Source organism: Nerophis ophidion, linkage group LG18 (genome assembly GCF_033978795.1).
Source record: "Nerophis ophidion isolate RoL-2023_Sa linkage group LG18, RoL_Noph_v1.0, whole genome shotgun sequence".
NCBI lineage: Eukaryota > Metazoa > Chordata > Actinopteri > Syngnathiformes > Syngnathidae > Nerophis > Nerophis ophidion.
Genome location: NC_084628.1, coordinates 4,221,341 through 4,248,840, shown reverse-complemented (window position 1 = coordinate 4,248,840; position 27,500 = coordinate 4,221,341). Strand labels below are relative to the sequence as shown.

At 41.9% G+C, this 27,500-nt stretch overlaps 1 protein-coding gene across 6 annotated transcripts in view; it reads left to right on the top strand.

Moving 5' to 3' along the window:
• The window catches only part of dock10 (dedicator of cytokinesis 10), a 329,003-nt gene that overhangs the window by 76,328 nt on the left and 225,175 nt on the right, over positions 1 to 27,500 (top strand). For 2 of the 6 annotated variants that reach the window (XM_061878558.1, XM_061878563.1), the window contains exon 1: positions 20,450 to 20,777. The exons of 1 other annotated variant lie outside the window; for it this stretch is intronic. In XM_061878558.1, the coding sequence (XP_061734542.1) occupies positions 20,619 to 20,777 (159 nt within the window). In that variant the 5' untranslated portion in view covers positions 20,450 to 20,618. Of the gene's footprint in view, positions 1 to 20,448; positions 20,778 to 27,500 lie in introns of those variants that run through there. 3 more of the 6 variants (XM_061878562.1, XM_061878557.1, XM_061878561.1) reach the window with 3 other exon arrangements.

Here is a 27,500-nt window from a genome sequence, read left to right as displayed (position 1 = left end):
GGCATTGACAGTGTGCGTCTTGTTGTTAGTCAAACTCCTTCCTTGAGAAGTCGTCAACAGTCATCCCCAATGTGATTAAAAAAAAAAAAAAAAGGCCATTTTGAGTTGAGGTAGCAGGAAAACTACAAGGCCAATCTGCAGAGTGTATATCTCCACCAAGGGAAATATATAAAATTGATGATGTGTTTATTGGATCTGCTCCAAAATGTAAAAAATTCTCTCTTGGCCCCCTTGCTTTAAATTGGCCTTGGACATGCTATATCATTTTGTTTGCAGATGTATAATCTGGCAGTCCAGGTGTGTCAAAGTTAGTTTGTGACGAACCCCAAGATGCAGAGATGGAGGCAGGCATTGAATAGGACAACATGATTTAATTAAAATAATAGAACAAGAACAAACAAATAAGTACTAACACAAGTCGCGCACGAGGCAAATAACAAACTAAGAGAGCTAACATGGGAGCTAGAAAACAAAAAGGGGCCTAGCGTGGAAGCTAGCGGGTAGCGAGCAGGAAAACTGAAGTCGTACTTGTAAAATGAAAGAACAAACTGGAAGCAGGGAACAAAAAACAGTAAGCTACAAACATGAAACGAATATAGCTTACCGCTACGCTGCAAAAACACGACAAGGTACGACAGGACAGGAGCGATAATACATGACAAGAGCGACAAGAAGTGACATCGATACACCAATAATCCAGCACGGGCTGGAAGACAAAGCAGGTACAAACAGGAGTGGGCTGATTGACACCAGGTGTGGCCAGTTGCTAATCAGCCACAGCCGAGGTGAACCAAAATAAGTGTGCTGACAGGAATTAAGGACAGGAAATACTAAACACACAGAGGAAAAACTATAACACAAACAAACTGTCAGTGGCAAGCCTGACACAGGTGATAGCAATCATCCCTAAAAATAGTCATGCACAATAAATGACTAAAAGGTTGTAAAATACACCGTAATAAATGTGTACTTTTTCTTTTTTGATCAAGTGTGCACAATAAACAAAAAACAGTAAGCTACAAACATCAAACGAATATAGCTTACCGCTACGCTGCAAAGACACGACAAGGTACGACACGACAGGAGCGATAATACATGACAAGAGCGACAAGAAGTGACATCGACAAACCAATAATCCAGCACTGGCTGGAAGACAAAGCAGGTACAAATGGGAGTGGGCTGATCGACACCAGGTGTGGCCAGTTGCTAATCAGCCACAGCCGAGGTGAACCAAAATAAGAGTGCTGACAGGAACTAAGGACAGGAAATACTAAACACACAGAGGAAAAACTATAACACAAACAAACTGTCAGTGGCAAGCCTGACACAGGTGATAGCAATCATCCCTAAAAATAGTCATGCACAATAACTGAATAAAAGGTTGTAAAATACACCGTAAAAAATGTGTACTTTTTCTTTTTTGATCAAGTGTGCACAATAGACAAAAAACAGTAAGCTACAAACATCAAACGAATATAGCTTACCGCTACGCTGCAAAGACACGACAGGAGCGATAATACATGACAAGAGCGACAAGAAGTGACATCGACAAACCAATAATCCAGCACGGGCTGGAAGACAAAGCAGGTACAAATGGGAGTGGGCTGATCGACACCAGGTGTGGCCAGTTGCTAATCAGCCACAGCCGAGGTGAAACAAAGCACTCAGGGAGACAAATAGGAAGCTGAATCAAAATAAGAGTGCTGACAGGAACTAAGGACAGAAAATACTAAACACACAGAGGAAAAACTATAACACACACAAACTGTCAGTGGCAAGCCTGACACAGGTGATAGCAATCATCCGTAAAAATAGTCATGCACAATAACTGAATAAAAGGTTGTAAAATACACCGTAAAAAATGTGTACTTTTTGTTTTTTGATCAAGTGTGCACAATAAACAAAAAACAGTAAGCTACAAACATCAAACAAATATAGCTTACCGCTACGCTGCAAAGACACGACAAGGTACGACACGACAGGAGCGATAATACATGACAAGAGCGACAAGAAGTGACATAGACAAACCAATAATCCAGCACGGGCTGGATGACAAAGCAGGTACAAATAGGAGTGGGCTGATCGACACCAGGTGTGGCCAGTTGCTAATCAGCCACAGCCGAGGTGAAACAAAGCACTCAGGGAGACAAACAGGAAGCTGAACCAAAATAAGTGTGCTGACAGGAATTAAGGACAGGAAATACTAAACACACAGAGGAAAAACTATAACACAAACAAACTGTCAGTGGCAAGCCTGACACAGGTGATAGCAATCATCCGTAAAAATAGTCATGCACAATAACTGAATAAAAGGTTGTAAAATACACCGTAAAAAATGTGTACTTTTTGTTTTTTGATCAAGTGTGCACAATAAACAAAAAACAGTAAGCTACAAACATCAAACGAATATAGCTTACCGCTACGCTGCAAAGACACGACAGGAGCGATAATACATGACAAGAGCGACAAGAAGTGACATCGACAAACCAATAATCCAGCACGGGCTGGAAGACAAAGCAGGTACAAATGGGAGTGGGCTGATTGACACCAGGTGTGGCCAGTTGCTAATCAGCCACAGCCGAGGTGAAACAAAGCACTCAGGGAGACAAACAGGAAGCTGAACCAAAATAAGTGTTCTGACAGGAACTAAGGACAGGAAAAACTAAAACACAAACTGTCAGTGGCAAGCTTGACACAGTTGATAGCAATCATCCCTAAAAAATAGTAATGCACAATAACTGAGTAAAATGTTGTAAAATACACAGTGAAGAAAATGTACTTTTTCTTTTTTAATCAAGTGTGCACAACTACATGTGGAAATTTTCTTGCTTTCTCTCAGCGATTCCAAATCAAGGAAGGAATCAACAGTATTTGTTTAGGGTTAGTTGCACGACAAGTAGGAAACAAGTTATCTTGCTTTTCTGGCTTCCTGTTTGTGCAAAGGAGGTGAACACACTGAGGTTTTACTGAGAACCGAATCTTCACACAGGCCACATGAGGAGCACCTGAAACGAATACAGTGCGCCTTTAAGGCCGCCTCGTACATCACTTGATCACTAAATGACTCCGTTTCATTTTTATCATAATTTGTGACTGTTATGTAAGTGTAAAAGGAAGTTAAAGGCCTACTGAAATGAGATTTTCTTATCGAAACGGGGATAGCAGGTCCATTCTATGTGTCATACTTGATCATTTCGCGATATTGTCATATTTTTGCTAAAAGGATTTAGTAGAGAACATCGACGATAAAGTTCGCAACTTTCGGTCGCTAATAAAAAAGCCTGGCCTGTACCGGAAGTAGCAGACGATGTGGGCGTGACGTCACGGGTTGTGGAGCTCCTCACGTCTGAACATTGTTTACAATCAGGGCCACCAGCGAGAAAGCGACGATTTCCCCATTAATTTGAGCGAGGATGAAAGATTTCTGGATGAGGAAAGTTAGAGTGAAGTACTAGAAAAAAAAAAACTCAGGGCGGTGGAAGCGATTCAGATGTTATTACACATTTACTAGGATAATTCTGGAAAATCCCTTATCTTCTTATTGTGTTACTAGTGTTGTAGTGAGATTATACTGTCGTACCTGAAAGTCGGAGGGGTGTGACCACGGGTGTGGTGACCGGCCGTGTCTCTGAGGGAAGCCACGCAGCTGCCTCTTTGACAGGTGCATGACGAGGAACGGGCTTCACGGTGGCAGAGGGGTTAGTGCGTCTGCCGCACAATACGAAGGTCCTGCAGTCCTGGGTTCAAATCCAGGCTCGGGATCTTTCTGTGTGGAGTTTGCATGTTCTCCCCGTGAATGCGTGGGTTCCCTCCGGGTATTCCGGCTTCCTCCCACCTCCAAAGACATGCACCTGGGGATAGGTTGATTGGCAACACTAAATTGGCCCTAGTGTGTGAATGTGAGTGTGAATGTTGTCTGTCTATCTGTGTTGGCCCTGCGATGAGGTGGCGACTTGTCCAGGGTGTACCCCGCCTTCCGCCCGATTGTAGCTGAGATAGGCGCCAGCGCCCCCCGCGACCCCAAAAGGGAATAAGCAGTAGAAAATGGATGGATGGATGGATGGATGACGAGGAACGACGTCAGCTCCGCTCATGTATACGGTAAGAGCCAACTTATTACCACAATTTTCTGCCGGTTGACAAGTGGTCGGGAACCATGTTCGCTTGACCACTCTGTTCCATAGTAAAGCTTCACCTTCGGGAATGTAAACAAGGAAACACCGGCTGTGTTTGTGTTGCTAAAGGCAGCCGCACTACACCGCTTCCTACCTACATCTTTCTTCTTTGACGTCTCCATTATTAGTTGAACTAATTGCAAAAGATTCAGCAACACAGATGTCCAGAATACTGTGTAATTATGCGATTGAAGCAGACGAATTATAGCTGGGATCGGGGCTGGAACAAAATGTTCGCTACAATCCGGGACAAAAGAACAAAACAGGAAGTGCCACCAGGAACTAAGGAAGACAAATACTAACAGGATGTGATAACAAAACCAGAAAATGACATGATCCGAGCCTTGAGACCGCCGAGATGGGAGGGGGGTTAGGTAGCGGGGAGTGTGTATTATTTTTCAAGTATTTTATTTATATATATAATATATAATCCATACATGAATGAGTATATCCGTTCGGCCACCGTGTTCAATGGAGAAGTCTGATCTACAACATTTGCAGGCAGCATACACCTTCCCCTTCGAGCTGTCCTGGATGAACTGAAATTATTTTTTCCGATCATTTTGGAACTTGCAAGCGTACTTCTTCATCTTACTCGTCCTCGCCATGTCTCTTCTTCGGTCTTCTGCTTTGTCTCTGTTATGTTTTTGGACATTACTACTTGCCGTAGTTTTGAAGCAATACATGATGGGAATCCGGATGTTGTGTGTCAGTGTATTAACGTGCCGGCTGGAATAAACACACGCTGAGAAATAGCTCCGTGCCTGCCTACTTTATAGGTTGTAGATAAATCTCTCGTCTGACGGACGAGAGATTTGAACCAAGTAAAAGTGGTAAACTTTTTTATATTTTGTCTACGGAGTCAGTTTTAATACCGGTGAAGAATTTCAGAATGCAAAGTCTGTTTACGCACATTGTCCTTTGTTCAAATTGCGCATAGAATATGGCTTTCATCTCTTTTGTGTTCAAAATGTGTGAGGTCCCCTGGCCTCGTTTCATTGGGAGTTTCCCCCGAAAAACAAACCCATTCCTAAATACTTTGATCACTGAGCTGCCTCTCCAATAATCAATTTTTTGATTCTAACTTACCAGTTTAAAAAAAAGGCGTGAACACACCAACACGTGCCAGGTGATGGCGTTAAAAGTCATGTTTGATCGTCTCATGGCTGCTATCCAGGCTATTCGCCGTCTCTTTATCCATCCATCCATTTTCTACCGCTTAATCCCTTTTTGGGGTCGCGGGGGGCGCTGGCGCCTATCTCAGCTACAATCGGGCGGAAGGCGGGGTACACCCTGGACAAGTCGCCACCTCTTTATAAACTTCACAATTCCCCTTCTTTCAGCTTTGCTTTGACGTTGAAAATGAAGAAAAATCGCACCAAATCCTTTTTTTTCTTAAAGCAATCATGACCACGATTGTGGCAGTTAATGATGTCGCATATTTGCGCCATGTTTTGAACTTCGTAAAGAAAAGCAAAACTTAAGCACAGCATCCTCCATCAGTCCAGGTAAGTAAGCTTATTGTATCTGCTGATGCAGTTGTGAAAAAATAAAATACCATACCGATACTAATGCCGATAAAAAGAGACTGATATACGTCAAAATGCCAAACACAGTTGACAATAATCAGCCGATCTCAGATCTCCAACATGCAAGTTATTATACTTACCGTATTTCTCGGACTATAAGGCGCACTTAAAATCCTTTAATTTTCTCAAAACTCGACAGTACGCCTTATAACCCGGTGTGCCTAATGTACGGAATTATTTTGGTTGTGCTTACCCACCTCAAAGCAAATGTATTTGGTACGTGGTGAAATGATAAATGTGACCGGTAGATGGCAGTCACACATAAGAGATATGTGTAGACTGCAATATGACTCAAGTAAACAACACTAAAATGTTTATGTTCCATTAAAAATATAGAAAATTACACACAGCGCTCAAAAATCCATCAAAATGTTTTAGTACGACTTTGGTAAGCTATGATATTGCGCCGCTTGATGGATTATACTATGATATTATGGTGTGTGTAAAAGGTAAGACATATTATCTGTCGTTTTGTTTCGCAATATTATGCAAAAGCAACTTTTCTTATCATCTGGTACCAGCTGATCTGTACTTGGGATCTGCAGAAGTCCTCAAAATTTGCACGCGTCCGCCATTGTAGTCCGTGGGACGCCATAGTCAATAAGCTTTTTTTTTCTCTATCTTCTTGTTATGGGACATTCATCCTCCGCTGTTGCCTTTTCTGATACAAAGTAGTGTAAAGTTCTTACATATATATGTAAGTAAAGGAGGCATGAAAGTGATAAAACATACCGGTGTAGTGAGTTTACATTATTCACCCAAGGATCTTTAGTTATCCAATCCAATCGAATCCACTTTATTTGTATAGCACCTTTTAAACAACAGAAATGTTTCCAAAGTGCTGCACAATAATAATAAAAACAATATTCAAATATTATCCTTAGCTCCACCAATGACTGAATACAAATAAATATAAAAACAATATAAAATAAATATGATTAAAAACGATTTTAAAGGGTAAAACCAATAAAAACAATGAATAAAAATCACAATTTTAAAAACACAGAGGACCACACAACTCACGTAGTGTTAAAAGCCAAAGAATAAAAGTATTTTCGGAGAACTAAACCTTCAATACTTTTGTTGAAGTATTATTCAGTAAATATATTTATAAAGGATTTTTGAATTGTTGCTATTTTTAGAATATTTTTTAAAAATCTCACGTACCCCTTGGCATACCTTCAAGTACCCCCAGGGTACGTTGAGAACCACAGACCTATGCAACATTTTGACCGATGAACCACCGTTACATGTTATGTAGAGCAGTGGTCCCCAACCTTTTTGTATCCGCGGACCGGTCAACGCTTAATAATTCGTCCCGCGGCCAGGGGGGGGGGGGATACTTTTTTTATTATTTTTTTATTTTTTATTTTTTTTCTCTTTGTCATGAAAAAGGGAGGTTTTTGTGGTTGGTGCAATAATTGTATGTGTATATTGTGTTTTTTATGTTGATTTAATTTAAAAAAAAAATTATATATATATATATATATATATATACATATATATATATATATATACATATATATATATATATATATATATATATATATATATATATATATATATATATATATATATATATATATATATATATATATATATATATTATATTTTTTTTTATAAAAAATTATTCTGCGGTCCGGTACCAATCGGGCCTGGTGGTTGGGGACCACTGATGTAAACCAAAAGGAAGTGTTTTACATTTAGAAAAACAAATCATAATATGATCTCTTTACGGTGCACCTTTTGTATGAAAATAAACCTGACTAGACAAGCTCATCGGCAGTGCGCCTTCTTATGCCCTATGGCAGTGGTTCTCAAATGGGGGTATGCGTACCCCTGGGGGTACTTGAAGGTATGCCAAGGGGTACGTGATATTTAAAAAAAATATTCTAAAAATAGCAACAATTCAAAAATCCTTTATCAATATATTTATTGAATAATACTTCAACAAAATATGAGTGTAAGTTCATAATATTCAGTGTTGACAGCTGGATTTTTTGTGGACATGTTCCATGAATATTAATGGGGCGGCGTAGCTCGGTTGGTAGAGTGGCCGTGCCAGCAACTTGAGGGTTGCAGGTTCGATTCCCGCTTCCGCCATCCTAGTCACTGCCGTTGTGTCCTTGGGCAAGACACTTTACCCACCTGCTCCCAGTGCCACCCACGCTGGTTTAAATGTAACTTAGATATTGGGTTTCACTATGTAAAGCGCTTTGAGTCACTAGAGAAAAAGCGCTATATAAATAGAATTCACTTCACTTCACTTCACTAATGTTAAAGATTTCTTTTTTTGTGAAGAAATGTTTAGAAGTAAGTTGATGAATCCAGATGGATCTCTATTACAATCCCCAAAGAGGGCACTTTAAGTTGATGATTACTTCTATGTGTAGAAATATTTATAATTGAATCACTTGTTTATTTTTTCAACAACTTTTTAGGTATTTTTATATCTTTTTTTTTCCCAAATAGTTCAAGAAAGACCACTACAAATGAGCAATATTTTGCACAATTTTCTACAATTTAATAAATCAGAAACTGATGACAAAGTGCTATATTTAACTTCTTTATCTCTTTTTTTTTTTTAACCAAAAATGCTTCGCTTTGATTGAATTAAAAAAATGTTAACAGGGGGTACATCACTGAAAAAAGGTTGAGAACCACTGCCTTATGGTCCAGAAAATACGGTACATTATTTAGACTGTCCGGACGAGGCCGACCTTGTGTGTTCTTTATCCGTGCTCTTGCGCCCTCTGGTAGTGACAGTCTACCGGTTACCATGGTTACAAGAGAGCGTTTTTTTAAAAAAATCATTGGCGTCGTGCACCACATCAAACACCACCATTACTCAGCTCCTTGCTCTTCAGGGAACCCAACTATAGGCCAGCGAACTGCTTACAAGGCAACATCCAGGAGTTTTTATTAGACCAAAGTTTCCGCCTTGGACCCGGGTTGGCTATTTGAAGCCGGTAAGATGGCACACATTTGTGTATTGTGTAAATAGTTCCACCACATGCATGATTATGCAGCATGTGCACACATAAAAAGCGGCGGCCGAGGGAGAGGCGAGGTCCGAATCACTAGTTCTTCCCGGGGACACAGCAGTGAGGCTGCAGCACAGCTGGAAGACATTAATGCTAAAAATTGATGGTCTCTAGACCGCCATGATGTCATTTTTTTTAAAAATTTTTTTCGTTTTGATACATGCATTGTTACTCTGGTTACAGTAAATCTACATTAAACACACACACACACGTCGTAAATTGACAGCTGTTTCTATTTTAGCTTTTAAATGTTGCTTTAAACTAATGGTATCCTGTACCTCTCTGCACAAACCGTGAGGTGGGATGCTTATCTGACCTATTATAGTTTGTAGAGATGTCCGATAATGGCTTTTGTGCCGGTATTCCGATATTGTCCAACTCGATTTTGATATCAACCGATACCGATATATACAGTCGTGGAATTAACACATTATTATGGCAGTTTGTATGTGTTTCATTTTTCCCTCTGTGTCTTTAGTACTTCCTGTTTTTAGTTCCTCTCAGCCCTCTTATTTTGTCTGTTTCCTGTTTTTTTCCCCTGAGCGCTGTTTTCCCCTCAGATGCGGCTGATTGGCACCTGGCCACACCTGATATCAATCAGCCCGGTCCTATTTCCATCCATTCATTTTCTACCGCTTATTCCCTTTCGGGGTCGCGGGGGGCGCTGGCGCCTATCTCAGCTACAATCGGGCGGAAGGCGGGGTACACCCTGGACAAGTCGCCACCTCATCGCAGGGCCAACACAGATAGACAACATTCACACTCACATTCACACACTAGGGCCAATTTAGTGTTGCCAATCAACCTATCCCCAGGTGCATGTCTTTGTAAGTGGGAGGAAGCCGGAGTACCCGGAGGGAACCCACGCATTCATGGGGAGAACATGCAAACTCCACACAGAAAGATCCCGAGCCTGGATTTGAACCCAGGACTGATCCTATTTGTAAAGCTTTAAAAGCAAACAGCAAGGTTTTAACATCAATTCGAAAATGAACAGGGAGTCAGTGCAAACTCTCAAGAATTGGGGTTATTTGCTTGCGGCTCAGATGCGGCTGATTGGCACCTGGCCACACCTGATGTCAATCAGCCCGATCCTATATGTAAAGCTTTAAAAGCAAACAGCAAGGTTTTAACATCAATTCGAAAATGAACAGGGAGTCAGTGCAAACTCTCAAGAATTGGGGTTATTTGCTTGCGGCTCAGATGCGGCTGATTGGCACCTGGCCACACCTGATGTCAATCAGCCCGATCCTATATGTAAAGCTTTAAAAGCAAACAGCAAGGTTTTAACATCAATTCGAAAATGAACAGGGTGTCAGTGCAAACTCTCAAGAATTGGGGTTATTTGCTTGCGGCTCAGATGCGGCTGATTGGCACCTGGCCACACCTGATGTCAATCAGCCCGATCCTATATGTAAAGCTTTAAAAGCAAACTGCAAGGTTTTAACATCAATTCGAAAATGAACAGGGAGTCAGTGCAAACTTTCAAGAATTGGGGTTATTTGCTTGCGGCTCAGATGCGGCTGATTGGCACCTGGCCACACCTGATGTCAATCAGCCCGATCCTATATGTAAAGCTTTAAAAGCAAACAGCAAGGTTTTAACATCAATTCGAAAATGAACAGGGAGTCAGTGCAAACTCTCAAGAATTGGGGTTATTTGCTTGCGGCTCAGATGCGGCTGATTGGCACCTGGCCACACCTGATGTCAATCAGCCCGATCCTATATGTAAAGCTTTAAAAGCAAACAGCAAGGTTTTAACATCAATTCGAAAATGAACAGGGAGTTAGTGCAAACTCTCAAGAATTGGGGTTATTTGCTTGCGGCTCAGATGCGGCTGATTGGCACCTGGCCACACCTGACGTCAATCAGCCCGATCCTATATGTAAAGCTTTAAAAGCAAACAGCAAGGTTTTAACATCAATTCGAAAATGAATTGCGTGTCAGTGCAAACTCTCAAGAATTTGGGTTATTTGCTTGCGGCTCCCGGTCCCTGTTAAATGTCGTGCTGCCGCGTTCTGGACTAACTGAAACCGGGAGAGAGCTTTTTGGCTAATGCCAGCATAAAGTGCATTTGTGACTTTATGCTTCCAGTCAGTCTTCCAGCACTGACTGGAAGACTGACTGTCTTCCAGTCAGTGCTGGATTATTGTCATGTCGATGTCGCTCTTGTCGTTGCTAGCTGTCGTGTTGTGTTTTGTCAATGCAGCGTTGCGGTAAGCTTTATTTGATTGCGGTTTTTAGCTTACTGCCTTTTGTTCCCTGTTTCCAAGTTTGTTTTCATAATTCATGTACAACTTCTCTTTCCTGCTCTACACCTGCTCACTTCCGCGCTAGGCCTTTTTATTTTTGCTAGCTTCCATGCTAAGCTCAGTCTATTTTCTAGTTCCCCTATGCTAGCTCTTTTTGTTTGTTATCCGCCCACGTGCGCGCTTTTTGTTTGTACCCCTTGTTTGTTTTTGTCTTGGTGTTTTAAATCAAATCATGTTTTCCTGCAAAATGCCTCCCTCCTTTTCTGCATCTTGGGGTTCGTCACAAACAAACTCTCTATTGCAACATTTTGTAATACCATCTCAAAATGTAAATGATAGTAAACATCCCTGCTTGGGACTCAGAATCAAGGGTTGGAATTGGGCGGTATAGCTCGGTTGGTAGAGTGGCCGTGCTAGCAACTTCAGGGTTCCAGGTTCGATGCTCGCTTCCGCCACCCTAGTCACTGCCGTTGTGTCCTTGGGCAAGACACTTTCCCCACCTGCTCCCAGTGGCACCCACACTGGTTTAAATGTAACTTAGATATTGGGTTTCACGATGTAAAAGCGCTTTGAGTAACTAGAGAAAAGCGCTATATAAATATAATTAGAAGTAAAAAGGGGTTTGTGAACGACTCCAGCCGTCGACGTGTGGGTTGCATGGACCATTCAAGAAGGACATCGCTTCGCACAGGTTTGACTCTTTATTTTCCAATAAAGGCTTTTGGCAGCGTCGGTCGGTCGCTAATTCAGCTCCTCCTCCGCTGCGCACTCCGGTCTGCTTTTCAGCTGCCGTGTCGTCGTCTCTCTTGTGCTGATCTCTGTGGCTCTCGTCTCTCCTGCACCGCTGCGGAAACTCCACCACCTTCCCTGATCTTTCCTCCTTCTCCCCTTTTATACACTGCGAGGAGATAGGCAGATTGTGAGCCACGCACCTGATGTTGATTGCTGCGGCGTCGCTCCCGGCACGCCCCGCCTCTTCGTTCCGCCGCATTCCCCGCCTCCTGGCCGCCATCTTGAGCAGGGCCAAAGCGTGTCCTGCCCCGCCTTCAGCCCGTCGGCTCTGCCTCTCCACAGGGTTAAATCCCCCAAATTAATCCCGAGCGCAGACACCGCTACTGCTCACTGCTCCCCTCACCTCCTATGGGGTGGAACATGGGGATTGGTCAAATGCAGAGTTTTTTTATTTATTTATTTATTAAATTTTCAATGTGTTTTCTCTATTTTCATGACTATCTACATTGTAGATTGTCACATCAAACTATGAATGAACACATGTGGAGTCATGCACCAAACAAAAAAAAGCAAAACAACGGAAAACATGCCCGACATTCTGGTTCCTTCAAAATAGCCACCCCCCGTTCCGATCACTTTTTCGCACACTCTTGGCATTCTCTCGACGAGTCTCAAAAGGCAGTCACCCAAAAGGTTTTTTATTAATTTTTTTATTTTTTTATTATTTAATTTTATTAATTAATTAAAATACACTCACATTTAATTTAATAGTGTCCATAATGTAAGAGCTGCCTTTGACTTAAAAAAAAAAAAGTGAAATAACGAAGAGAGATTAATGTTTGATGTAAATATGTTGTTGTTTTATTATTATGCACTACTAAAACTTATTTATTTTGAAATTTCTTCTATTCTAAAAAAAAAAAAAGGGGGGGGTGGTATTAGTGCCAAAGACACAATAACGAAATAATGAAGAGAGATTAATGTTTGATGTAAATATGTTGTTGTTTTATTATTATGAACTACTAAAACTTATTTATTTTTCAATTTCTTCTATTCTTAAAAAAAAAAAGGGGGGGGGGTGGGATTAGTGCCAAAGACACAATACAAGGGAAATCCATCCATCCATCCATCCATCATCTTCCGCTTATCCGAGGTCGGGTCGCGGGGGCAGCAGCCTAAGCAGGGAAGCCCAGACTTCCCTATCTCCAGCCACTTTGTCTAGCTCTTCCCGGGGGATCCCGAGGCGTTCCCAGGCCAGCCGGGAGACATAGTCTTCCCAACGTGTCCTGGGTCCAAGGGAAATTAAGTTAATTATATTTATATAGCGCTTTTTCTCTAGTGACTCAAAGTAGGGGATGTCCCGATCCAAGTTTTTGCACTTCCGATCCGATACCGATATTGTTTTTGCACTTCCGATCCGATACCGATACTGGCCGATACTTGCCTATTCGAGCATGTATTAAAGTTTAAAGTTATTTAACCCACTTAGTTGTCAGATTCATGCTGAAAATGATTTTAGTACTCTTCATAACAACTAGCCAGCTGAATTAGGTGAGTTTGAATAATACACAATAGTTGGTATTCAAGGATAAACACAAAATATCAGAAATTATACATGACGAACAGAAATGGCATCATTAAACAGTAAAAAAAGTGAACAGTATAAAGTGCAAATAATGCTGTAAACACACAAACAACATGAGTGGGATAAAATGTCTGTAACTCAGCATCAATACTTGCTCTTGAACAAGTGTAAACTTTAAAAAAATATATATATATACATATATATATCTACACACTCCCTTCAATGGTTTTCCCCAGCCAGGGGGGGGGCAAACAATTAAAGTCCAAGCATAATGGGGAGATTCTTTCTAACAAAGACGAGCACTTCAAGATGCTCAGGTGTCAGCCTGCTCCTGTGTTCATTTATGAACACACTAGTGCTAAAAAGCCTCTCACTCGCAAGAGTCATTAAAATGTCTTACAACTTTACCACCACGCTTGACTTTGTTGTGGCTTGTTTTGCACTCCACCTCTTCATCTTTTTTGTTTTGTAGGATAAAATAATCGCACACAGCTGACATTTTTACCGTAACTTTTAACACACACGGCCCGTTTGAACGGTTAGAACGCAGACCTGTGGATGTTTTGAAGGTGTTCTGGAAAATGCGGAATGGAGTTTAGGGAGCAGCAAAAAAGTGGAATGTATTATTTAAATCGGCGTGTTGGAAAACACGGACCGGATTTTTTTTAAAAAACTGGATCTGGATCGTCATTTTCCCATGCCTTGCCGATACGCATTTTTTGGCAAATATCGGCGGCCGATCCGATCCAAATAGCGGATCGGGACAACCCTGACTCAAAGCGCTTTACATAGTGAAACCCAATGTCTAAGTTACATTTAAACCAGTGTGGGTGGCACTGGGAGCAGGTGGGTAAAGTGTCTTGCCCAAGGACACAACGGCAGTGACTAGGATGGCGGAAGCGGGGATCGAACCCGCAACCCTCAAGCAACCGAGCTTTACCGCCCAAAACACGGTAAACTTGTTAATGATACTTCACGTGGGCGATAAATGTAAGTCTTGTTTGCTTTTGTCTCCGTGCACGGTTTATATTTAGCCCTGTAACGCATCACAATAACAATAATTAGCCTTGCACATGGGTGTTGGGGCGGGATCTCAATGACACGGATCCATTTTGTCTAATTGTGACCCGAGATCATCACCATGGATACCTCGGGAGGGAAAGAGCCTGAGAATGTGTGGATCTACACCAGATGATAACATGGAGCACAATAGTCCATACTCAAATGGAGTCAAATATGTTTTATGTAGCGTCCCCCTAAGAGTTTTTTTTTTTTTAACTATCTAGGCCAGTGGTAGGGAACCTGTGGCTCTTTTGATGACTGCATCTGGCTCTCGGATAAATCTGAGCTGACATTGTTTAACAGGATAAGTAATGAATAATTCCACTTGTAATCACAGTGTTAAAAACAACGTTCAAAATATAAAACATTCTCATGCATTTTTATGTTCAAGAAGTTGCGTCAATGGTAAGAAGTAATTTATTTATTATTGGTTAGTGTGGGGCTCGCCCTCTTGGGGTTTTTTCAGTCCACCAATATCCTGTTTTAGGGTTACAATATTGTTTTATTTTAGTTTTCTCTCCGTTGCTTTACAGCAATTGTCTTTTTCTCTTTCGTCCTCACTCGCGCTCTGGCTCCAGCCCCAACCCTGTCCCTCCTCCTGGCTGCTGCTTACAACAGAGCGACAGGTGATTAGATAAAAAGGCCCAGGTGGGCCCTCTACGCACCTGTCGCTGATTTCGAGGCCGGTCCTGGCAACATCCCGCTTTGCTGCAGGCCCGAAGGCCACGCCCCCCCTCCACAGTTAGCTTCAGAATAACAATGTTATTACAAAGAATAAGAGACTTATTATACTCTGGAAATGTTGGTCTTACTTAAAAATGCACGCGATTAGTTGTGTTCAGTGTTAAAAAAAAATATTATATGGCTCTCAGGGAAATACATTTTAAAATATTTGGCTTCTCGACCCCAAAAAGGGAATAAGCGGTAGAAAATGGATGGATGGATGGGCTCTCTCAGCCAAAAAGGTTCCCGACCCCTGCTCTAGGCTGCCAAATTTGTTTGGGCATGGGATTCACAGGTTGTTATTGAATTTGACATCATTGGTGGAACTGGTGGATGTTCGAGACCTTGTGCTCCGCTGTCATCCTTACGCTTGAATATGGGCTTACTTGGCCCCTCCATTACCTTCACCTTACTTTAGCAAGGCATCTTGGAGGTGAGTTTTGGCTCATATTTACATACAGTGGGGCAAAAAAAGTATTCAAGTCAGCCAGCGATTGTGCAAGTTCTCCCACTTAAAATGATGACAGAGGTCTGTAATTTTCACCATAGGTACACTTCAACTGTGAGAGACAGAATGTGAAAAAAAAATCCAGGAATTCACATTGTAGGAATTTTAAAGAATTTATTTGTAAATTATGGTAGAAAATAAGTATTAAGGTCAACCATTCAAAGCTGTCACTGATGGAAGGAGGTTTTGGCTCAAAATCTCACGATACATGGCCCCATTCATTCTTTCCTTAACACGGATCAATCGTCCTGTCCCCTTAGCAGAAAAACAGCCCCAAAGCATGATGTTTCCACCCCCATGCTCCACAGTAGGTATGGTGTTCTTGGGATGCAACTCAGTATTCTTCTTCCTCCAAACACGACGAGTTGAGTTTATACCAAAATGGATACATGGATGATACAGCAGAGGATTGGGAGAATGTCATGTGGTCAGATGAAACCAAAATAGAACTTTTTGGTATAAACTCAACTTGTCGTGTTTGGAGAAAGGAGAATACTGAGTTGCATCCCAAGAACACCATACCTACTGTGAAGCATGGGGGTGGAAACATCATGCTTTGGGGCTGTTTTTCTGCTAAGGGGACAGGACGATTGATCCGTGTTAAGGAAAGAATGAATGGGGCCATGTATCGTGAGATTTTGAGCCAAAACCTCCTTCCATCAGTGAGAGCTTTGAATTGTTGACCAAATACTTATTTTCCACCATAATTTACAAATAAATTATTTAAAATTCCTGCAATGTGAATTCCTCAATTTTTTTTCTCCAGATTCTGTCTCTCACAGTTGAATCAATCAATCAATCAATCAATGTTTACTTATATAGCCCTAAATCACTAGTGTCTCAAAGGGCTGCACAAACCACTACGACATCCTCGGTAGGCCCACATAAGGGCAAGGAAAACTCACACCCAGTGGGACGTCGGTGACAATGATGACTATGAGAACCTTGGAGAGGAGGAAAGCAATGGATGTCGAGCGGGTCTAACATGATACTGTGAAAGTTCAATCCATAATGGATCCAACACAGCAGCGAGAGTCCCGTTCACAGCGGAGCCAGCAGGAAACCATCCCAAGCGGAGGCGGATCAGCAGCGCAGAGATGTCCCCAGCCGATACACAGGCGAGCAGTACATGGCCACCGGATCGGACCGGACCCCCTCCACAAGGGAGAGTGGGACATAGAAGAAAAAGAAAAGAAACGGCAGATCAACTGGTCTAAAAAGGGAGTCTATTTAAAGGCTAGAGTATACAAATGAGTTTTAAGGTGAGACTTAAATGCTTCTACTGAGGTAGCATCTCGAACTGTTACCGGGAGGGCATTCCAGAGTACTGGAGCCCGAAGTGTACCTATGATGAAAATGACAGACCTCTGTCATCATTTTAAGTGGGAGAACTTGCACAATCGCTGGCTGACTTGAATACTTTTTTGCCCCACTGTATGTATAACCCTAACCAAAATAGAACTTTTTGGTATAAAAAAAAAAAAAAAAAAAAAAGGACAAGAGGGCAGCGAGGGAGTGATTCAGATAGGGAAGATGCTGTGAGAGACGCCGTGGCAGCCGTGGGGGTGGCAGGACCACTCGGCCAGGCCCAAACCGTAACAATGGATAGCGCCATACCGCTTTGAACCCGGCGCTGACGGTCAGGAGGACGCTGCTGATATTGATGCTGGAGTAGCACACGACATAGACCGCCTTCAGAATACGGAATGGTAAAATGTTTTTTATTAATACACATAATACACTGTACTTTGTGTGTGTGGTCCAATCCAACCAGTGTTCGCTTGACCGCTCTGATCCATAGTAAAGCTTCACCGTCATCTTTCGGGAATGTAAACAATGAAACGCCGGCTGTGTTTGTGTTGCTAAAGGCGGCCGCAATACACCGCTTTCCACCAACAGCTTTCTTCTTTGATGTCTCCATTATTCGTTGAACAAATTGCAAAAGATTCAGCAACAGAGATGTCCAAAATACCTTTGAATTCTGCAATTAAAACAGACGACTTATAGCTTGCAACAATGCTGGAACAAAATGTCCTCTACAATCCGTGACGTTACGCGCACGCGTCATCATACCGCGACTTTTTCAGCAGGATACTTTGCCGCAAAATTTAAAATTGCAATTTAGTAAACTAAAAAGGCCGTATTGGCATGTGTTGCAATGTTAAAGGCCTACTGAAAGCCACTACTAGCGACCACACAGTCTGATAGTTTATATATCAATGATTAAATATTAACATTGCAACACATGCCAATATGGCCTTTTTAGTTTACTAAATTGCAATTTTAAATTTCCCGCGAAGTATCCTGTTGAAAATGTCACGGAATGATGACGCTTATGTTGACGCGTGCTTGTGACGTTATTGGTTGGAGGCGACACTTCAGCCCAGCACCACACACGGCTAAAAGTCGTCTCTTTCAATCGCATAATTACACAGTATTTTGGACATCTGTGTTGCTGAATCTTTTGCAATTTGTTCAATTGATAATGGAGACGTCAAAGAAGAATGCTGTTGGTGGGTTGCAGCTGCCTTTAGGAACCGTAACACAGTCGGTGTTTCTTTGTTTGTTGTGAAGCTTTAACACAGAGCGCTCAAGCGAACATGTTTCTCGACGTCAACCAGCAAGTTTTTGGATGGGAAAATTGTGATATTAAGTCGGCTCTTACCGGAGACTTTAGTGGATTATGGGACCTCCTCCTGCAGCTCAAAAAAGGCAGCTGTGATCTTGGCTCCTCGGCTTCTCTCAGAGACACTGGCGTTCACCGCAGCCATCCGACTTTCAGGAATGACTTTATAATCTCACTAAAACACTATTAACACAATAGGCAGATATGGGATTTTCCAGAATTATCCTAGTAAATGTGTCTAATTACATCTTGTCACGCCTATGGTTTATGTTTTGTTTTGGTCAAGCTATGTTTAGTTTTTTGGACATTTACTTCTGTTTTGCATTTCCTTGTTTGTCTTGTTACCACGCCAACTGATTTAGTTTTCATCTGTCATGTCTGATCATGAGTTTTGTATGGCCATACTACCCTAAGCATCCCAAATCTGGTTAGTACTTGGATGGGGGAATACCAGGTGCTTTTGACCTTTGGACTCTAAGTTCCTTTTTTTTTTACACTCCCCGTTTTGTTACCATGACGACCAATCAGTTCACCTGTCTTGTCTCACACCTGTTTTCACTTATCATGTTCATTATTTAAGCCACAGTTACCAGGTAGTCAGTCTGGCAACATCACCTCCTTCACGACCTCGATTATCTGCTTCATGCCTTGCTATGGCGTTCATTTTGTCCATGCAAGTTTTTGTCATTCATGCCATAGCCCAAGTGTTTTGTTTCATGTTTATAGTTTATCGCCTTGGTGCTAGTCTTTTGTTTCATAGCCCAAGTTTTGTACCTCCATTGTGAGCGCCTTTTTGTTTGTTCCTGTTTTTAGTTTATGAGTAGATAAATCAAATATGTTGATTGATTGATTGATTGATACTTTTATTAGTAGATTGCACAGTACAGTACATATTCCGTACAATTGACCACTAAATGGTAACACCCGAATAAGTTTTTCAACTTGTTTAAGTCGGGGTCCACGTTAATCAATTCATGGTACCTACCTTCACGCCGTTTCCACTCCATTCGCTTCGCACCTCGGGAAAACAACCCAAGACCAAGTCCGAGCCTGACAGATCTGAAACGCTCCCACTAGTGCTTCCCTCTAACTTTCCTCATCCACAAATCTTTCATTCTCGCTCAAATTAATGGGGAAATTGTCGCTTTTTCAGTCCGAATAGCTTTTGCTGCCTGTGTCTATGATTATAAACAATGTTCAGATGTGAGGAGCTCCACAACCCGTGACGTCACGCGCACATCGTCTGCGACTTCCGGTAAAGGCAAGGCTTTTTTTTATTAGCGACCAAAAGTTGCGAACTTTATCGTCTATGTTCTCTACTAAATCCTTTCAGCAAAAAATATGGCGAAATGATCAAGTATGACACATAGAATGGACCCGCTATCCCCGTTTAAATAAGAAAATCTCATTTCAGTAGGCCTTTAAACCACCCACGGTGAAAATCAGGACCGGGGCAACACCCAATGTTGTGGAGAAGAATGGGGGGCGATTAGACTGAATGTTGGCGTGCAAGACATCCATCAGAGCTGTTCTGTCGTCCACATGCTGCATGCTTCATCTGCGAAGCCGCCCACTCCCTATTTTCCCTTCCACTCTCTGCACTATTATTGGACAGTAGTCCGTTTCTTTCAATTGTTACTTTTTTCCTTTATTACTACCTCTTGTGTTATTTATTTCACCCCATATTTTTCCCCCACTACCGCACCTTAAGTTGGAGTCTTCAATCTCGTTATATGCAAATATAATGACAATAAAGTCCATTCTATTCTATCGCTCACAACTCTGCAACAACCTCCCCAGAGCCGTCCGGCGGACCGTCGCGTTCCCTTAAGGCACCGACACGCACGCCGCAAAGTTTATGTATGCAGTCTGCAGAAAAAAGGGTGTGTGTTATCATCACTGCGGCAGCAGAAGTGGAAGGAGTGGTGTGACTGGGAGGAAAATCATCCCCCAAAAAAACAAAAAAAAACGCTTGCTGCAGAGTGACACTGAGGGAAAATGATGCGGCTTTGTGTCCTGTGGAGCAGCTGGTTCTGGTCGTTGTTGCAATCTGACGTTTTTTTGGGGCGAGCTTAGCTGGGCTGGGCTGGGCTGGGCTGGACACATATGCACTCAGTGTGTGTGTGTAAGAGAGAGAGAGAGAGAGAGAGAGAGAGAGTGGCAGTGTGTATTCTCAGCCATAGCCACAGTAAGAGCCAGGATCTGGTGGAAGCGTGTAGTTAGGATGGAGCATCCGCTGCCTGTCCGGGCTTGAACACGGGGCTCAGCACCACTGGCTGGACCAGCGGCTGCTTTCCGCCGTCTTGCTGGACTACAGGTGACATGGGTTGTTCTGCCAGCGTGGTCCTACTTCTACGGTCAGTGGGTGGGGCGGAATGCGGCCACATGTGTTCGCGGCAGGACCAAACGACGGCGGACGCTGCGACGCCCACCCTGGAAGGCTACAGCGCCGCCCGCTCACCTCTGACCATCATTGTCATGGTAACCGGCACCGATGCTTCTAATGCATGTGTGGGTGGGTGGGAAGTTGTGGTGTGTGCTTTCAGTTTCTCTTGTAGAGACACAACCCTGTTATTTTTTGGGGTTTACTGTCTGCAATATCTCGGCTTGGGTGTAACAGCTGCGAGGACGGAAATGGGGGTGGGGGGTAGTCGTGGTGGAAGATGGGGTCATACGTAAGGAATCTGTGGGAAAACTCCCCGCTTACGGAGAGAGAAGATTATTTAAAGGGGAACATTATCACCAGACCTGTGTAAGCGTCAATATATACCTTGATGGTGCAGAAAAAAGACCACATATTTTTTTTAACTGATTTCCGAACTCTAAATGGGTGAATTTTGGCGATTTAAAAGGGAACATTATCACAATTTCAAAAGGGTTAAAAACAATAAAAATCAGTTCCCAGTGGCTTGTTGTATTTTTGGAAGTTTTTTTCAAAATTTTACCGGTCCCGGAATATCCCTAAATAAAGCTTTGAAGTGCCTTATTTCCGCTATCTTCGAAACCACTATCCATTTCCCTGTGACGTCATACAGGGCTGCCAATAGCGACATTAGCTCGGATTCAGACTCGGATTTCAGCGGTTTAAGCGATTCAACAGATTACGCATGTATTGAAACAGATGGTCGGAGTATGGAGGCAGATAGCGAAAACGAAATTGAAAAAGAAATTGAAGCTATTGAAGCTATAGCGTGGGTGTACCTAATGAAGTGGCCCATAGCATGGCTACCTTATTAGCGTCGCCGGTAAAATGTGCGGACCAAACGATCAGGACTTTCGCATCTTGTGACACTGGAGCAACTTAAATCCGTCGATTGGTAAGTGTTTGTTTCGCATTAAATGTGGGTATCTGGTTTCAAATGTACATACAGCGAGCGTAAATAGCATGTTAGCATCGATTAGCGTAGCATGTTAGCATCGATTAGCTGGCAGTCATGCCGTGACCAAATATGTCTGATTAGCACATAAGTCTCTGATTAGCACATAAGTCAACAACATCAACAAAACTCACCTTTGTGATTTCGTTGACTTAATGGTTGCAAATGCATCTGCAGGTTATCCATACATCTCTGTGCCATGTCTGTCTTAGCATCGCCGGTCAAATGTGAAGACACTCTGTTACATTCAATGGGGGTCTGGCGGCAGATTTCTTGCCAGTGGTGCAACTTGAATCCCTCCCTGTTAGTGTTGTTACACCCTCCGACAACACACCCACGAGGCATGATGTCTCCAAGGTTCCAAAAAATGGTCGAAAAAACGGAAAATAACAGAGCTGAGACCCGTTGTTTGTAATGTGAAAATGAATATGGTGGGTGTGTTACCTCGGTGACGTCACAACGTGACATCATCGCTAAAAGACCGATAAACAGAAAGGCGTTTCATTTGCCAAAATTCACCCATTTAGAGTTCGGAAATCAGTTAAAAAAAAATACATGGTCTTTTTTCTGCAACATCAAGGTATATATTGACGCTTACATAGCTTTGTTGATAATGTTCCCCTTTAAACGCCTTTCTATTATTCGCTCTCGGAGCGATGTGACGTCACATACTGTAGGTAGTCAATCTGCCATTTTCTCAAACACATTACAAACAACGAGTCAAATCAGCTCTGTTATTTTCCATTTTTTTCGACTGTTTTCCCTACCTTGGAGACATTATGCCTCGTCGGTGTGTTGTCGGAGGGTGTAACAACACGATCAGGGGGGGATTCAAGTTGATTTACGCGGAGTGTGCATCGATTAGCACAACATGCTAATCGACGCTAACATGCTATTTAGGCTATTTGGATGTACATTTGTAGCTATATTTGCACCCAGCCTTTCCCTCCACCCACATTTAATGCCAAACAAACACTTACCAATCGACAGATTTAAGTTGCTCCAGTGTCAAAAGATGCGAAAGTCCCTCGTTTGGTCCGCAGATTTTACCGGCGATGCTAAGACAGACATGGCACAGAGATGTGTGGATATCCTGCGACACTCAATCGTTATTAAATAGCTTCAGTTTCTTTTTCAATTTCGTTTTCGCTATCTGCCTCAATACTCCAACCATCCGTTTCAATACATGCGTAATCCGTTGAATCGCTTAAGTCGCTGAAATCCGAGTCTGAAACCGAGCTAATGTCGCTATATCTTGCTGTGCTATCCGCCATGTTGGCATCACTAGGGGGAGGGGGGGGTTTGCCCACATATTTGGTCCTCTCCAAGGTTCTCATAGTCATCATTGTCACCGACGTCCCACTGGGTGTGAGTTTTCCTTGCCCTTATGTGGGCCTACCGAGGATGTCGTAGTGGTTTGTGTTGTTGTTTGTGCAGCCCTTTGAGACACTATTGATTTAGGGCTATATAAATGAACATTGATTGATTGACTAGATGACGTCACAGGAAAATGGACGGTGGATTTACAGGCACTTTAAAGCCTTTTTTTCGGGATATTCCATGATGGGTAAAATTTTGAAAAAAACTTCGAAAACTAAAATAAGCCACTGGGAACTGATTTTTATTGGTTTTAACCCTTCTGAAATTGTGATAATTTTCACTTTTAAAACACATAAAAATAAGTGCATGCATGAATGGATGAGTGTTAGATTGCGTTACATCAAGTTGGATTAGTTTGTTCCTAAACAACTGTCCAGTACAATGCAGACATCTGTTAGGTATCTGGACCCACCGGTTTTTTTTTTTTTTTTTTTACTATCCCAAGAAAGACCCTGGTTTCTGCAAGCCCAGTGGAAAAAATGTTTTGGCAGAGGGTGATTTTTACAGTTGTTGGGTTTTTTTTTCTCACTTTCCCACGATAAACCCTTGGTCCCCCTCTTAGGTCTCTGTGGTGAGGTAGAATTGATGCTTTACGCTGCAAACCTTCACACTGACTCATCCATTGACCGGGCTTCCCTGCATGAAATATAGGTTTTGGTTTGATGCAGGTAAAATTTGGCTTTTTAAAAATCATTTCAGATTTGGAAACACTGTCAAATGCATTCCAAGCCTTGGAAAGAAAAACTACACACATATTGTGGCTGTCCTTTGAATACCCTTTATTAGTGTATACAGCATGTAAGGCACTTGAATAGAAGAATCCTCAGTGTAAGCACGAATGATGTGACTTTGACTTACTGGCGCATTCCCAGACCCGTCATTTTTTCAGTGTTTAGACATGAACAATAACGCAATCATTTGCAAGATTGTTTAGTCTCCAAATGCCTTTGTTGTTTAAATTACTAGCTGCCAAAAAGACATAGTTTTTAAACCATCCATCCATCCATTTTCTACCGCTTATTCCCTTTGGAGTCGCGGGGGGCGCTGGTGCCTATCTCAGCTACAATCTTAGCAGAGTTTTTAACCCATTTTTGTTAAGTGTAACTGTCCCCTAAAAACAAAGAAATTAGCGGTTGTAGTGTTACAAGATCAATAGCATTTGTAAAAGTACAGACAACGTAGTTTGTCATTTTTTAAAAACAGAAGTATTCTTGCAAAATAAAAATCTAACCTAAAGTTCAGGAATGATTTGCCCAGCAAACCTCCCAGTTTGTTAAAAAAAAAAAAAGACACTGGTTCTATCATTGAACCCTGGGGAACACCAAAGTTAAAATCCAGGTTAAATGAAGGGGTTCTTGTAATAGTAAAACGCAGGGTTTGGATTTTTGGCAAAAAAATAATCACAATATATTATTTTTATATCATCGGACCTTGAGTAATATGACAATACATGTTTTATGTTGTTTTTAACCTGTCAGTTTTAAAACCTCTGTAATTAAAATTATAGGAACTAGAGGACGGTTCAAAATGTTAAAATACTGAGTAAATGAAGCAAATAAGTTATAAAAAAATACAAGCTTCTAGTCAAAAGTAAAACAAACGAATGATGCAAGAGCCATAATAATACAGAAAAAAAATATATAACGCACTTCACCATTTTCGGCTGCTTTCCGACAGTCTCCTCAGGATGCTTTGTGTTATTTACGTGCCTCCACTTTGACTGCGTCTACTCCTCGCCATCTTTGTTGTAGTTTTTGGCGCTTTGAGTCTACTGACCGATTGAGTTTGAACTATACGCTGCTTTGTATTTGGAATGGCAACAGTGGAGGATGCATGTGCATGTACGAGCCAGTCTGCCCCATGATAAGAGGATGGTGAAAAAGAAGGAGCCTATTGACTACAGCGCGAACGACAATGGCGGACCTACTCAAAGCACTTTGGGTAAATTTATACCCACACTTGGCTAAACCAATGGGAAAAACGTCTCCAAATGGGTGAATACCAAACGTGCGGGGGTTGTATATTGTATGTATGTATGTATGTGAATTTTTGTGAAGTGAATTATATTTATATAGCGCTTTTCTCTAGTGACTCAAAGCGCTTTACATAGTGAAACCCAATATCTAAGTTACATTTAAACCAGTGTGGGTGGCACTGGGAGCAGGTGGGTAAAGTGTCTTGCCCAAGGACACAACGGCAGCGACTAGGATGGCAGAAGCGGGAATCGAACCTGCAACCCTCAAGTTGCTGGCACGGCCGCTCTACCAACCAGGCTATGCCGCCCCATGTATATATATATGTATGTATATATATATGTATGTATGTATATATGTATATGTATATGTATATATATGTATGTATGTGTATATGTATGTATATATATATGTGTATGTATGTTTATATATATATATATATATATATATATATATATATATATACTTGTCCAGGGCGTACCCTGCCTTCCGCCCGATTGTAGCTGAGATAGGCCCAGCGCCCCCCGCGACCCCAAAAAGGGAATAAGCGGTAGAAAATGGATGGATGGATACATATATAAAATATTTATTTTAAAGTACTGTAGCACTTGTTGGTCCTCCACCCTTTTGCACCCTTGTGGACTTGGCATCAATGTAAGGCATTGCATTGTGTGCAATGGTCAGTCATCCGACTATACCGCCTCTGTTTGATGTAATATTTATGCTGCAGAAATGGAGTGCCAGTAAAACATATGTAAAAGAAAAACACATGAGTTGAAAAATCATAGTATTCTCTCTTTTTTTTTCTGAGCACAAAGCCTTGTTGTAATGATCTAAAGCAGATGTCTCACTTCCACTACTCTCTTCCCATCAGTCTTTTTTATACAGTACTCACCAATTTTGGTTGTCCCATTTTCCAATGATAAGTGTACTAAAGGTGACACAGGCCACCTTTTTCACAATGAGGCAATCTCATTTAGTTTCCCTTCTTTGTCTCCATTCCTGGCCCTGGGTCTTAATTGTGTCTGTGTGTGGATTTATTATGCACCGTTGATCCTTTGGCCGTAGTTGGCCAGTCTAGCGGGCTACATGTTCCCTGCTCACAGCTGCAGTTTATCATCTTGTTGAAAGCGAGGCAGAGAGAACCTCGGAAGGGTTTTGAGCAGACTATGAAAGGTTAATAATAAGGTGACAGCGAGAGAGTGGTGTAAAGACATGAAGGGAATCAAAGGGAGAGGACGTTTATTGAGATGAGGATAGAGAAAGAAAGAAAGTGACTGGTATCGGTTGGGGACATCTCTACGCTGCTGATCCGCTTGAGATGGTTTCCTGTGGACGGGACTCTCGCTGCTGTCTTGGAGCCACTATGGATTGAACTTTCACAGTATCATGTTAGACCCGCTCGACATCCATTGCTTTCGGTCCCCTAGAGGGGGGGGGTTGCCCACATCTGAGGTCCTCTCCAAGGTTTCTCATAGTCAGCATTGTCACTGGCGTCCCACTGGATGTGAATTCTCCCTGCCCACTGGGTGTGAGTTTTCCTTGCCCTTTTGTGGGTTCTTCCGAGGATGTTGTAGTCATAATGATTTGTGCAGTCCTTTGAGACATTTGTGATTTGGGGCTATATAAATAAACATTGATTGATTGATTGATTGATTGACATGAGGCAGGTTGTAGACATTAGGCCTGCATAATTAAGATAAATGTGTTATCTTGGTATAGACTTAAGAATTGCATTTTCTGCTTAGTCATCTCAGCACCATCTTTGCAGAATGTGGCAAAAGGGATACACTCCACATTTAGGGAAACTTTTTCATCAAACTGTCATCCAACTGACAGGGCAAAATGTATTTTCGACCCTAAAGAAATGTGTTCCAATGGCTAATTGCAGTTTCTGGAACTGTATCTGCATGGGGTGGTATTTGCGGGGCACAATTAGAGATGTCCGATAATAGCGGACTGCTGATATTATCGGGCGATAAATGCTTTTAAATGTAATATTGGAAATTATCGGTATCTGTTTCATGACTTTTTGAAACGCCGCTGTATGGTGTGGTACGCTGACCGCTTTCTCACTTGCTTGCCCACCCGCACACTCACTGACGTCACTCACCTGCTGCCAGACATTAAAGGGCCACACACACATATGCTACTCTCATAACAAAGTGTTTAAAAACGTATATGCAAGTTGGACAAATGAGATGCCAAATCCAACCACTTTCATGTGGTATTGGACAGAAAGGAGGACCTTTTTTTTCCTCCATTTGAAAATGCGGACGTTATCAGCACCACTGTCTAATTCCAATCAATGCAAGTCATCAGAATCAGGTAATACACCAACTTATATTCTTGTCTTCATGAAAGAAAGGAATCTATGTGTGTTAAACATGCTTGTATTATCATTAAACACCATTAACTTGTTAACAAAAATGTCCCTTTCGTAAATAAATAAATATAAATTATAAATAGGAATG